The sequence below is a fragment of the Macaca mulatta genome, chromosome 8 (genome assembly GCF_049350105.2).
Source record: "Macaca mulatta isolate MMU2019108-1 chromosome 8, T2T-MMU8v2.0, whole genome shotgun sequence".
In the NCBI taxonomy this organism is placed as follows: Eukaryota; Metazoa; Chordata; class Mammalia; order Primates; family Cercopithecidae; genus Macaca; species Macaca mulatta.
This window is the reverse complement of record NC_133413.1, coordinates 143,674,049-143,688,189: the sequence shown is the minus strand read 5'-3', so window position 1 is coordinate 143,688,189 and position 14,141 is coordinate 143,674,049. Positions and strand designations below refer to the sequence as shown.

General features: G+C 52.1%; 1 protein-coding gene across 5 annotated transcripts in view; it reads left to right on the top strand.

The window, feature by feature from the left end:
* The first annotated feature begins 5,587 nt into the window (after window positions 1-5,587).
* NDRG1 (N-myc downstream regulated 1) overlaps window positions 5,588-14,141 on the top strand; it is a 60,632-nt gene continuing 52,078 nt past the window's right edge. For 2 of the 5 annotated variants that reach the window (XM_015146031.3, XM_001088640.5), the window contains exon 1: window positions 6,305-6,423. Coding sequence is in view for 2 of the 5 variants with exons in the window: in XM_077944060.1 (XP_077800186.1) it covers window positions 5,644-5,745 (102 nt within the window). In the remaining 3 variants the exon portion in view is untranslated. Of the gene's footprint in view, window positions 5,746-6,304; window positions 6,533-14,141 lie in introns of those variants that run through there. The other 3 variants (XM_077944060.1, XM_077944061.1, XM_077944062.1) reach the window with 3 other exon arrangements.

The following is a 14,141-nucleotide window of genomic DNA, read 5'->3' as shown; positions in this document are numbered from 1 at the left end:
TTTGTTTTGGTCTGATGTGGCTCTCATGAGGGTAGGGAATATGCTTTTTTTGTTGCTTATCTGTTTTTTCTTAGTATAGCACACAGTGCCTAGTGGGACATGAATTCTCAACAAATTTGTACTGAATTTTTAAAAAAAGAAGAATTTCGTTGCAGGAGAATGAGAGGTTTGCTAGGGGAGCTGGCAGTTTGCATGGGCCCTGGAGGATGGTGAATCAGTTAGGATGGGCTATGTTAGGCTGCAGTAACAACCTCCCTCAGAATCTTAGCAGCACATGGAAACAGGTTTTCTTTCTTTCCTGTCTACTATTACAAAATATTATAAACAGAGTAGCTTATAAATAGCAGAAATTTATTTCTCATAGTTCTGAAGGTTGGGAAGTCCCAGATCAAGGCCCTGCTGCCTGGTGAGGGCCTGTTCCTCATAGACAGTCATGTTTTGACTATAATTCACAAGGCAGAAGGGTAAAAGCATCTCTCTGGGGTCTCTTTGATAAGAGCACTGGTTCCATCCAGGAGGGCTTCACCCTCATGACCTGATATCCTTCTAGAGGCCCCACCTCCTAACACCATCACATTGAGGGTTGGCTTTCAACATGTAAATCTATGGGGCGGTGGGGACACATACATTCCTGCCTTAGCAACTGCCATGTTACATGTCCATTTTAGGTCAGTTGCAGGCTCTGCGTCGTGTTTCCTTCCTCCCAGCCCCAGGGAATGGAGCCTCCACCATTTGGTGTTTGGCTAGTTACAGTGGCAGGAGTCAGAAGAGCAGCTGAGTCACACAGTGCTTGCAAAAGTTCCCACCCAGCAGTGACACAGGTCACTTCCACTCACCATCCATTGACAGTGCAAGTCACCCTGACATGCCTGACTTCAAGGAGGGAGCGGCAGGAAGAAGGGGAAAGGAAATGGGTGGTGATCAACCCTGCTGTGTTTCCAGGAAGAGTGAATGAGTGAAGTCACCACAGGTGAAGGGGGTGGGAAGGCTCTCTAGGAGGAGAAAGCAGCTTAGTCAAAAGTTCAGAGATGTAGCTGAAGATGAATATTTTCAGGAAAAGCAGTGAGTGACTCTGGCTGGAGGAGAATGTGGAGAGGCAGACACAAGCCTGGGCTCGCCGAGGAATATCCCTATGGCCACACCAGGGCTGGCATGGTGAACTTGGCAGGCAACAGGAGCAGTGAAAGGCCTAATGAGGCAGGACCTATGATTTAGATTAATCAAGATGACAATGGAACCGGCCATGTGATCAAGGGCATGGGAGGGATGGAGAATAAAAGGGGGCTGTCGCGGGATCCTACGAGTGCACTGTTGTCAGGGCTGCTCTGAGCAGCCCCTTGAGTACATCTCTCAGCAAAGATGCTACAAATACTTGCTAAATCCATGTTAGCCATGTATGGGGTTGAACAGTTTCTCTCTGAAAATTCACGTCCATGCAAAACTTCAAAAGAGCCTGGTGTGGTGGTGCATGTCTGTAGTATCAGCTACTTGGGAGGCTGAGATTGGAAGATCTCTTGGGCCCAGGAGTTGGAGGCCAGCCTGGGTTACATAGCAAGATTCCATCTCTAAAACAACAAACAAACAAAAATTACCGTATTTGGAAACAGGATGTTTGCAGAATATAATTAGGTAGGTTAAGATGAGAAGTCACAGAGAGATGAGAGAGGAAGGAATGTGCTGACGGAGACCATGATTGAAGTGAGGCATGTATAAGCCGAGGAGCAGCAGGGATTGCCAGGAACCACCAGGAGCCAGGAAGGGGCGAGGAAGGATTCTTCCCTGAGACTTCAGAGGGAGCAGGTCCCTGTCCACATCTGGAGTTTTTACTTCTAGCCTCCAGAACGGTGGGAGAATACATGGCTGCTGTTTTAAGCCACCCAGTTTATGGTGATTTGTTATGACAGTCCTAGGAAACTCATCCAAGCCAAGAGTGAGGAGAAACTGATTTTCTAAGGGCCAAACATTGCACAACTCTTCATTTATGTTCAAAGTAAAGGATTTATTACATATCCTGAACATAGCCTACCCTTCACCCTCATTTGGAATTGTATTCCTTTCACAGTTTTTTAAAAAAAATTTTCATTGCTCACAACTTGGTATTACAGGCCAGGCATGCTTGCAGAGAACTGGGATAATTTACTTTTACTTAAGTAAAAATCCCAGATGGCAGTCCCTCCACTTGGGATCATGAAGCAGGTAGAATCCCCTTTTCCCTCCTAACAGAGTCCAAGCAGTAACACCGAATAAGATGGGGTGAGTTCAGAGAGAAACATCTGCATTTGCTCAGTTCTTCAACAAATATTTACTGAACTTCTCTACGATCAGGTGTGCAAGATGCCAGGAGGGATGGGATGAGATGATGATGATGATGATGATGATGGTGATGATGACAGTGAGGATGATGGTGAACACTTTAATGAGAGCTTTCTATGTGCCAGGGACTGTTATAGGCACTTTACATATATTAACACATCTATTTATCACAGTGACCCTATATTGTTATGTGTATCTTTATTTTTTTATTTATTTATTTTTTTTTTTTTGAGACGGAGTCTCGCTGTGTCGCCCAGGCTGGAGTGCAGTGGCCGGATCTCAGCTCACTGCAAGCTCTGCCTCCTGGGTTTTTACACCATTCTCCTGCCTCAGCCTCCCGAGTAGCCGGGACTACAGGCGCCCGCCACCTCGCCCAGCTAGTTTTTTGTATTTTTTAGTAGAGACGGGGTTTCACCGTGTTAGCCAGGATGGTCTCGAACTCCTGACCTCGTGATCCGCCCGTCTCGGCCTCCCAAAGTGCTGGGATTACAGGCTTGATGTTATGTGTATCTTATACACAAGGAGGCAGAGGCAGGAAATGAAATAACTTGCCCAAGAGCATAGAGTCTGCAAGTGGCAAAGATAAGATAGAAATAATTCTCCAAGAGCAGACAGTGGTGACTTCTGGGGATAGAGAAGTGGGAAAGTGGGGGGACAAAGGCTGTTGTCTTTCCTAACAAGTTTTGAAGACTTATTTGACCAGGTTCAAGAAAAACTTGACAAACACTACAAAGCAAAAGGAAGAGGAGATAAGGCGAGCCTTTAGTTACAAATGCCTGTTTTGGAAAGTTTAGAGAGGATGGGGTGAGAGGAATTGGGCTGCAGTACAGGAGATGGGGACTTGGGATTAAGAGGGGATTGGTTTAGGGTGGATCATTGATTGCAGTGAATCATTACTTGTTGATTAGTTTGATCCAAAAGAAAGGGAGAGATGGATGCTGGGGGAGAGAGGGGGTTCCGAGGGAGCCCAGGACTGGAGCTGGGAAGATACTCACTTTTTAGGGACACTTTTTCATTTTGACAGACAGAAAAGGTGATGGTCTGCAGCAGTAGGCCCATAAATTGTGATTGAAAGGCCTGACGGTTTCTCTCACTCGTTTCCTCCATGCACAGAGAGGTGGAGTAATTTGCCTCAGGTACTACAGCTCATAAGTGGTGAAGTTGGAGTTAGGGCCACAGACCACTGGGTTCTTCCCCATGAATCCCCGCTGCATCTTGGTCTCTCCCAACCCCGAGTACCCACGAGTTTTAAGGAAGACATTTGGGAATAGGTGATTCCTATGGTCATTTTTGGAACATTTAGTTAGAATATTCTAGTATAAAATCTAAGGTGTTGTTAAGTAGAAATTTCCAGTGGACATCAGTCCAGAAAATCCGACCTCATCCTGTGACGGATTTGCAGCGCATGTGCATTTACTAAGCAAATCTGATTCTACTGCTGACCAGCGAGAAAGAGGAATAATGTAAACAGTCAGTGCGTTTGCACCCACATTCAGCTCCGCGAGCTTCTGCCTCCTCAGCTGGCTGGGGTGGGGGATGTGGAGGTGCATGCAGCTCCCAGGTCCCAGAAAGGAGCCCCTGCATAGGGTGGGCATCCTCTATGCTTTATGTGCATCCAGACCTGTGCTAAAGACAGTCTTTCTCCTGCGGAGTGACACTTAACTAAACTTGAGAAAACTACTTCATCTGGTGCTCAGTGGAAGAAAACATCCTTTTCAATGGGGAAGGAAAATTGGCTGTGTTGGGCTGAGGGAGGGGAGTGTGGAATCCAAATGGTGTCTTCCTCAGGCCTTCTCCAAGGTGATGTGGACTCTGATTTTAGAATGCCATCATTTGGAAAATTGTGTTCCACTGCTCAAATTCTTGCCTCCCCTCTCAGCTCTTTTCTCTTCACTCCACTCTCCCTCCTCTGTCCTCTGACTTGTTCAATGCTAATGGTCTTCCAGAAGGTTAGGCTTCCCACACAAGCCCAGCCTCCCACCAGGCATCCTCCTCGGGGTTTCAAGCTGCAAGTCTGGGCTGCTCTTAGCGTTCTGTCCTGAGGACCTCTTCTAACAGACAGGCAAGGGCCTCCCCTGGCAAAATGCCCTTGCATTTCCATGCACTAGGAGTTCCATGTGTTATTGAAGAAGTGGGCCGCCTTCCCTGCGCTTTTGAACTTGACATTCCTTATGTTGACACTCCGCACTTTTGAACTTGACACTCTTGTATCTTTAGCAGATAAAAAGTCAAAGGTGTTCACTCAATAAATCGCCACAATGAGGGAGCCTACGGGAGAATGGGTATGTGTAAGCTGGCTAAAAGAAAACAGGCACACAGACTGCTTGATCTGGGAGGGTCTTTAGACAACGTGATGGCTCCCAGAGATGCACATTTTTGTTGTTGCTGTTGTTGTTGTTGTTCATGATCATGTCCCCAGGGTCTAGAATGGTGCCTGGGCATAGTAGGTCCTTAATATAGTTAGGGAATGAATGAGCTCAGCTCAACCACGCTGTATGGATGGAGAAACTGCATCTTGGGGCTGTATATGCTATGCACCTGTAGAAAATGTCTTTGCCTTTTCAGTCCTTTCCCAGTGGCGGAGCACAGGACCCAGCTCATAAGAGCAGCTCAATTCTGTTCCTTGTGGAATGACATAATAAATCAGTTTAAGGGCCTAGGGAGGCATGTGGGATGCAGAGGAGAGCCATGGCCCCTGCCTTGGAGACAGCATGGGTTGGCATAGAAAAGAGGTTTACAATTCAGCAGGAAGTGTGTGTGCGCACGCGCGTATGTGTCTGTGGAGGGGCAGGGAGGGTCACCCGAGCTTGCCTTGGGTCTGGTCCTGGGCTCAGTGGCAAATTCAACGCTGGGCAGGTAGCCTGAGGACAATGACGGTGCCAGGTATGAGTCAGGCTTCCTTTATTCATAAAATCATGTTCCTCCATGCAGTGCTTCTCAACCTGGCTGCACGTCAGGAGCCACCTGGGTAGCTTTGTAAAAACCCCAAATGCCCAGTTGGTTTGCACCCCCTGAGATTCTGATTAAACCTTTCTGGAGTCCATCTCTCTTTTTATCATCTATTTATTTATTAATTTTGGCGGCTCCTCTGGGGCGTCTCATGTGCAGTAGGGGTTGAGAATTGCTGGTTTCTTTGGCCAGATGAGAACATGCAGGCAATAGTTACAAACAGAGCAGAAGAGCAGGACAGTGCTAAGGTTGGAAAGGGTGTGTCTTGAAAGTTCAGGAAATCAGAATAGGAAGGGGTGAGAACCCTCCCATCTGGGTTTGTGGGGCAGGAGAGAAGAGCCTAGTGGGCAAGGTACAGTGAGTGTGCTTAGAACTGGGAAGATGAGGGGAAGGGGAGGCGCTGGGTGCTGGGCGGCGGTGGGCAAGATGGACGGGATTAAACCGCAGCGAGGATTTCAGCGAGAGCTTTCGCGACAAGGAAGGGTGAGAATGGGAGGGAACCTATCTGGCGAAAGGGAAGGCAGCTGCTGGGCAGGCAGCTGAATCCGGCTGGGGAGCCGAGCGGGTGAGACCCGGAGGAAGTGAAGGGAGTCGCTCAGGGCGCGGCGCTACGAGACTCAGAAGAAACTCTGAGGCAGAGCTGGGGGGCCTCCGCCCACACGGAGACACAAGGAAGTCCACATGCACACGCACGAGCGCGCACATGAACACGCACAAGCACACAAACAGCTCCTCCGGGCAGGGCATACGCACCCGCTGCACAGGCCGAGGACCCGGACTCGGAGGGGACTGCAGAGCCGACCCACAACCCGGGCCCCGAGGCCCCTCCCGGCCGCGCCCCTACGAAGGCTTGCGCAACAGGCGGCGGCTCCAGTGGGCGCCCGCCGCGCCGCTGCCCCAGCCCAGCCCTACGCGCCCGGGAGGAGGGAGCGGGGAAGGGGTGTGTCCCGGCTGCGTGCGGGGACCGCGAGGGTCTGGGAGGGGCGAGGCGCGGGGGCGGGGCCGCGGTGCCTATAAAGTCGCCCTCCGCCGGGACGTAAACAAACCTCGTCTGGCTCACCGCTCGCGCTCAAGCTCGCCAGCTCACTTTCCGCCCTCGGCTTCCGCGGGGCGCTGCGCCGCCAGCCTCAGCACCGTCCTTTCTTTTCTCCCTCGCGTTAGGTAAGCCCGCGCCCTCTTCTCCCGGGCGCGACGCGGAGCAGAAAGAGGCCGCCCGTGCGGTGCCGCTGGAGCGCCGGGACCGCCCTTTGTAGCCCCTCGGACCCCAGGAGTAAGCGCCTCGGAGCTGCAAGTGTGCGGCCGCCCAGGGGCGCGGGCGCGAAGGGGCTGTGGGTGCAGACACCGCTGGAGTTGGGGGTGTTCAATTACGGAAAGGGAGGAAAAAAAGACAGATTCCCATTCATCTCCCCGCTAGCTGCGGATATGGGGTTTTGGAGGTCCGGAAGGGGTGATGAGACGGTCCGAAAACGCCAGGATAGCGTTTCCTGGCCTCCTCTCCGAATCCCAGCTGGCCCCGTTGGCAGGGGTGCGCGCTGGACGTGGGTGCAGAAGGGACTAGGGGAGTGTGTGTGTGGGTGTGGGTGTGTGTGTTTGGGAACGGAGAGATTGAGCGCGAGTGTGTAGATGGGGATGGTAGAGGTGAGCGGCGCTGGCGAGGAGGCTGGAGAAGGGGGCGTGGGTGTGTCTGGCTCACAGACTGGGTCGGGAACGGGCGTGGATCCGAGAGGCTGGTGGCGCTTCAGTCCCGTAGCACACACAGGGCGGTGTGCGTGTGAGTGTAAACGTGTGTTGGGGGGAGGGTCCAGGGTGTGTCACAGTGCAGCACGCGAGTGGGAGCAAGTGTCTGCGAGCGCCGCTGGGCAGGGTGCGCCCCCGGAGGAACCCGCGATTGGAGCAGCGGCGGCGTGGGAGAAGTGGCCTGGGCGAGAGGGGTCTCGCGGACATTTGGCGGCCCCTGAGCTGGCTGGAGCTAGGAGTGGCGTCATTTTCGCCTCCGCCCACCCTCCCCGCTTTCCTCCCCTCCCCTGCCTCCGGTGCTGGCCGCTCCTGCTCTCCAGGGGGGGAGAACAGCTGGAATTACTCCGACGTTCCTGGGGGATCCGCCGCGGTCTCTGATTCAGCCTCGGGAGGAGATTCGGGCTGGGCGTGGGGAATGCGGCTGGTTCTGGGGGAAACACGCTGTCACGCCTCTGTCAAATTAGTAGCTGGAGCTGGAATTTAGTGGGTCGGTTCCTTACTCCCACCCCTCCCCCATACCTCGCCGCCTGTTGTCCCTGCTGTCCCTGGGGGTCCTGAACAGCACGCCTTTGTGGCTTGGAAGTGGGAGATGCCTGGCAGCGGGTGGGGGAGGCAGGGCCCTTGGTTATCTTATGCCCACCCAAGAACAACCCTTCCTCACGGACGCTGGGGACACTTCAGTTTGCTTGGTTTCTTTAAGCTACTGGGAAATATCTAAGATTCAGAGGTCAGCCAGTGGCCAGGCAGGAGGGCGGTAGACATCCTTATAATAGCCATCAGCTGCACGGGACCTTCTCCTAAGCTGCATCAAATGAACATATCTAAATACAAACCCCCTGTGCTTGCTGCAGAAATGCAGTTTCAAGGTGAATTTTTCAGTCTAGACTCTTCCTGTTTAGAAATTCTGGCGTCCTTATTGAGTTTCACAAATGTGATTGAAATAAGCGAGGTGCAGTGGGGGCAAACCCCAGCGCCCGTCTTGGAAGGGCTGCTTTTTGGTGGGGGAGACACACAGCTGGAGACACAGACCGGTTCTGTGTGGTGTGTGTGGCGGCAGAGCCAGCCCCAGGCTGGGGTGGCACAAAGTGGGGGATGGAGGAAGGTGTAAGGGAGAGAGAGGGTTTCCGTGTGGATGGAAAACAGGGTGTTCTCCTGACCTGTGACTTCTTAGCTTTGCGGGACCGTGTCTCCCACGAGAATGTAAGCTGTATCTGGGCAAGGGGAAGGATTTGCCTGCCTCGCCCTGTAACCTGGCCCCTGGCCCAGTGCCTGGCAGGTGGGAGGAGTTGAAATATGCACATGGGATGAAGTGGATGGCTCTGGGTCTTCTGCCCCATTCTCTGTGAACCAGCAGGTTGAGTTTCAGGCAAGGTAATAGACTGTGCATGGGTGGAGGTGTTGGGTTTGGCTTTTGAGGGACCCTGGAGTGTCTGTTTGAGTCTCTTCTCCTGAAGAAGTTGTTTTGGAGCAACAAGGTTTGATCATTTGGAATGGAGTAAAAAAACTCACACAGGACCTAGTCCAACTTCTTCCCATTTTACAGATGGAAAATGAGGCACAGGGATGGGGAGGGATGTGCCCAGGCCGAGCTGAGCTGGAGCTCAGCTTTGTGGGAGGCTCCTGGGTGGGACTGAAGGCAGTGGAAAGGGTTCCTGACAGGATTTTGCCTGCCTGCTATGGAGGGGCAAAAGGAAATTGCATCTTCACTGAGTTTCTGGCGAGGAAATTTTTGAGGCCAAAGGGGCAGAGTGGGATGATTTTTTTAAAAGTGTAAATCAGGTATTTTTGAGAGATTAGCAAAGCCAGCCTGAAGGGCAGGGGCGTAGAGGCTGCAGCCCCCTGAGTTGGCCTTTGAATGGGGGCTGCCCCCCCATGACAGAAGACAGATTTCAGCTGAGCTGAGGGCCCTCCCCCCGGGGTACATTGAAACCCACTGGCCTGAACTTGCCTTCACATGGCCCTGAAAGAAAGATGGCATTGTGTTTTTCTGATGGCCCAAAGCTGCAGTTCTTCCTTGGGACCCAACCCCAGAGAATCCCATTCCAGACGTGACTCAAAGGCCCTGTCCTGGGAGAGAAAGCGTGATGACTCAGCATCTAAGACTCAAGCAGAGTTCAGGTTTGACTCAGCCTGGAAGGAAGGCCAGGGAGGGACACGGCGTCCCTCTCCCTCCAGAACAGCCACTGTCTCCCTTCATCGGCCTTCATCCTCACAAGAACGCTGCCTGGACCGTATTGCTCCACTGAGTGGATGAGGCAACTGAGGCCAGGAGAGTTTCAGGATTTGCCTGTAGCCATATGGCTCAGGTAGGAGAGCCAGAGTTTGAACCCGGGCAGTTGGACTTCAGAGCCTTTGTTTTTTTTCCATGGCAACATGTTGGGGCGCCTGAAGAAATCGGGATCGAATGAAAGGGCAATCAGGAGCTCCATGCCTCAGTTTGCTTTTCTGTAAAATGAGAGTAACAGACATGGTGTCATTAGGATGTGTAACTATTAATCTGTGTAAACTGAGAACAGCACCCAGCATGTGGAAAACAGTGTGTAGGTGTTTGTTGTCAGGAACACCCACAGAAGACATTCTCAAGGCATCTTCTTGGCAAGCAGAGTCTGGGGCCCTTTGTCCTAAACCTACCCAAGGCTGTGAAAGTGCCTGCAAATGCTTGACCTAGGTTTTGCTTTTTGCTAAGCTTATGTAGGTTGCATAATAGTGTCGTGAGAACCTCTTCTGAAATGCACATTTCCATGCCCAGTCTCCTGTGATTCTGTCTCCATCAGGGGATACCCTATTGTTTCAAAGCTCCCTTGGCTGGGTTGGGAGTGGGGTATCCTGCAGTCAGCCAGATAGTTGAGTACTTCTGCTCTGGAACGACAGGGGAGAGAAGAAAGGAAGGTGTGGCCATGCATGCCACTGTACCTTCAGGCCACCCTGTGTCTGCAGTGCCTGGGAATTAGTGCTCAGTAAATGGCTCTTCTTTGCTACAGTGCCTTGGAGGTTCAATGCATCACATCATCTAACTGAGGTAGAAGGCATTCTTTCCACCTCTCAGGTCAGAACATTGAGGCTCAGGCTGGTGACTCTTGTGTCCAGAGTCCAGTGAGTGGGGTTCTGGCCAAGGTGAGCCTCCTGAGCCTTTTCCACACTCCAACATTGCCCTTGGAGGCTGCCCACACCCTCTGGGCCCACGTTTTGAGAATGAGTTTGATTTCCTGGATCCACCCCAGGCTGCTCTTCCTGCCTCTCTTGATGGCTGTGTGGTGGAAGGCCTGCGTGTCCGCTTGGCTTTTTATCTTTCAACTTGGAGACAGAGGCAGGCTAGATAGCGGTCTTGGCTGAGAACTTGGCCCAGGCAGGTGCGCAGAAGGGCTGGGGACACTGAGGCCCCACAGGAAGGCGGTTGCAGAAGTAGAGGGCCATGAGTAGGTGCCAACGTGGAGCCAAGTTCTTGGGGTGGGGGCCAGGTGAAAAGAAACCTGGGCCCCCTCGGGTGGGGTATCAGCCCCAGCACTACAGAATGGGAATGGATTACACAATTGGGGCCATAACAGGTCTCTTTTTGACCCAGATCTTTGACTTTCCTACCTAACATTGTTTACAGACCTGCCTACCCCCTGCCTGCCTGGGCTTCATCTCTGACCTTTTGAGTTCAGCCGGTGTTCCTGAACTGAGATGGTAGAAAGTGAGGCTCCTTAACAGTCTGGGGGCCTTGAGTGCCCTCCCCAGCAGTTTAATCTTTCCTTTCTGTAAATCCGCGGGGGCCTTTCTGCAGCTATACATTTTAACTATGGATAGAGTTCTGTTTAAAGAGAGGTGGGTGGGGGCCCAGCTCTCCATCCTGTTCTCCTGTCTTCACCCTCAGCCCCACCCCCATGGAACCTAAGAAGGTTCTGAGTAGCCCTCTTCAAACGTGGATGTGAGAGGGCCATTTTAGAGTTGGGTCTGTGGCCTCTCTCAGCTGGGAATGCTTACCACCTCTCCCTCCTCCTTTTTAATTGTGGGACTCTCCTCCTTTCTCCAGAAAGGCCTCCTTGGCTGTCCCCTACTGGAGGGGAGGCTGGGTTGGGTCCCTCCTGGGACCTGCTCATGTTCCCCATGAAACCTGAGAGCCTGTCCTTAGTAGGTATTGTGTTAGTGGTGGTGAAAGGACACCTCCTTTGATTAAGGAAGTAACTTGGACCACCTTGCGTAGACGAGATCGGAGGACCATTCCGGAGGGTGGAAACTGCAAGACCATTCTGGAAAAGGATTCTGTTAGCGTGGCCAGCATCCCATCTCGGGACAAAGGGTTCTGTATGAGGGATCCATTTCCTCGTCCTCTGCTAACATTGGCTCCGTTTGTGTGATGTCCACAAATTATCTCAGACCATCCAGCGCAGCTCATGCCTGTCTCGCAGATTTCACAGAGTAATCCTCTAAGGAGACCAGTGTCCTCCTTTGGACTTCCAGTTATTCACCTCATCCCCTCAGACGGTCATCTTCTCTCTGCCAAACAAATTACTCGAACTGCCAAAACTCCACTGAGAATCTCCAGGAAGATCTCGGTTGTATTGCAGAAAAGAGGTGGGCCCTGACGAGATTCCTGACACCTCCCTCTTCCTGCTGTTGTGTTTGGGACACTCTGGCGGATCTCCCTGGTGCTGTGCTCAAGCTGAACACACACAAGTTCAGTGTCGCCTCCAGCCCCTCTGGACCCACACCCAGGGAGTGAATGCAGCTTTGGCTTGCTTGAGAGGGAGGCAGTGGGGTTCACCTTCTTAGTGATCCCTTATTCATTCCTTGAATATCAAACATCACTGATGCATCCTGGGTTTCAGGGTCCACTGCAAAGCACAGGGGCCCTCGAGGAGTTCCTAGTGTGGTTTTGTTCTCTGTGTGCCATTTGCACTGTTTCCTTGATTTTGATTGCTCTGATACATTTCCCTAACCTCTAAACTAGGGAACTTTCTTGAAGGTCCGGTGAATCCACCCATATTGTTTGCTGAGTTGATTAGATAAGAAAGACAGTGCTTGAAGACTGCCAACTTCCTCACCCTCCCCAGGGCCTTGAGTTTCAAAAGGTCCAGAAAACACCAAGAGAGCCCGTGAACTGCTTTGTAGCTTGACTTCAAAATCTGTTTTGGCAGAGAAATGACAAAGGAATGTATTCACAGTAAGGCAGGGCCATCCAGGGTCTGTCTAAGGTGGTTTTCCTTGAGGTTCAGGCAGAAATGGTGCCGTTCTGGGCAATTTTCTGGGGAAGCTGCTATAGCAAACAGTCATAGCACACATTGATTTTTTCCCCTGCTTTTAAAATCTGTTCTGTAAAGAGCCCAATGTGCTGGAGAGAACACTGGCTTTCACGTGGCCTTGAAACCAGGCATGCTATGGAGGGTGGAATCTGGGCCAGTTGCTGTTGGTGACAATCGATGCTACACTTGTCAACAATTCCCGCCTGTCCTCCCTTTATCTGCTTCACTGAAGGCCTCCAGGGGACTGTTGTCTGCCCTCCCCCGAGGGGAGCGAGCGCCACACCTGCACCCACAGCAAACCAGTGAGTTTTTCACCTTTCCCTCCGCAGGGAGGAATCTAGACATGTGGCCTTTGGAAGTCAAGTGGGCCTTTGTGTTTGTTTTTGAGCCTCAGGTTACCCGTCTGGGAACTGGGTATAATACCCAAGCTCTCCTGGGGGAACCGTCTTGAGGAGCAAGTGAAACAGTGTGCTGAGTGAACGCTTTCCAAAGCATTGAGTTGGCCACTTAGGAAGGTGCTATGGGGGAGCAGAAAACAGAACCTTCTGGGTGTTGTGAAGGGAGAAAAGTTCAAGACGCTGGTTTTGCCAAAAGCTCAAACCTACTCATGGTGGCTCAGTGGCGGCTGCAGAGTGGAGGAGAGGCATGTGACTGTCCCAGCTGACCTCCACACGCTGAAAGCCTCACGGTCACAGGCAGCCCACCTTACAACGTTGCATCTGGGCCATGGGTGGTGGTAAGGACTATGGATATATTTAGGACAATGTTGAGGTCATTTCAGCGTTCCCTTTAAGGTTGCTTTAACCTGTGCCAGCTTGATGCTTGCTGGCTTGGGGCACAGATCTTAACCTCTTGGTGCCTCAGTTTCCTCATCTGTTAAATGGTGACATGCTGGCACCTCCCTCCTAGGGTTTCTGTGAGGCTTAAAGGAAGTACAGGGTTTAGAACCCAGTTAGTGCTGCAGATACTGTTCCTGGTGCTGTTTTTGTGGTGTGTCTGTGTAGGGTTATGTTGTTGCCTTCCTGAGGCTGCTCTTCGTGGCGGGTGGAACCTGGAACTTCTAGAACAGATCATGGATGTTTCTCTGCTGGATACCCCTTCAGCCCCACCCTGTGGGAGTTCTGGGGGCCCAGGAGAGTTTGCTCAAGAGGGTGTGCAGATGGGTGGCAGAGCTGGGGCAAGGCTCTAGTCTTAACAGACAGGAGTCTGAGGCCGGCAGAAGTGGGGGCCTTGGTCCAAGATGCAGGGCTAATCTGGCCAGAACCGAGCCCAGCAGGGCCTTGGTAAGACCCCGTGGCCCTTTTGTCTTTGTGAAGCACCTTCCTGCCTGGGTTTCCGTTTGCCTATAAGTTTGTTGTGGACAGCGTGATCTCCATAGACATACACTGTGCCTACTTTACAGATGGAGAAACCAAGGCCCAGAGAGGAAGTGACTTGCTCAGAGTCATGGAATAGGAAGGTGGCAGGGTCCCCATGCCCTGATTCCTAGGCCAACGTTCCTGCTGCCCCACTCAGGTTTTTGGGAATCACAGGCTCTGTGTGTCCCCTCAGTCCCCCAGGAGCTATTGAACAGTTCTTTTTTTTTTTTTTTTTTGAGACGGAGTCTTGCTCTGTCGCCCTGGCTGGAGTGCAGTGGCCGGATCTCTCAGCTCACTGCAAGCTCCGCCTCCCAGGTTTACGCCATTCTCCTGCCTCAGCCTCCCGAGTAGCTGGGACTACAGGCGCCCGCCACTTCGCCCGGCTAGTTTTTTGTATTTTTTAGTAGAGACGGGGTTTCACCGTGTTAGCCAGGATGGTCTCGATCTCCTGACCTCGTGATCCGCCCGTCTCGGCCTCCCAAAGTGCTGGGATTACAGGCTTGAGCCACCGCGCCCGGCCGATTGAACAGTTCTTAAGTGGCTTCAGATTACCCAAGAG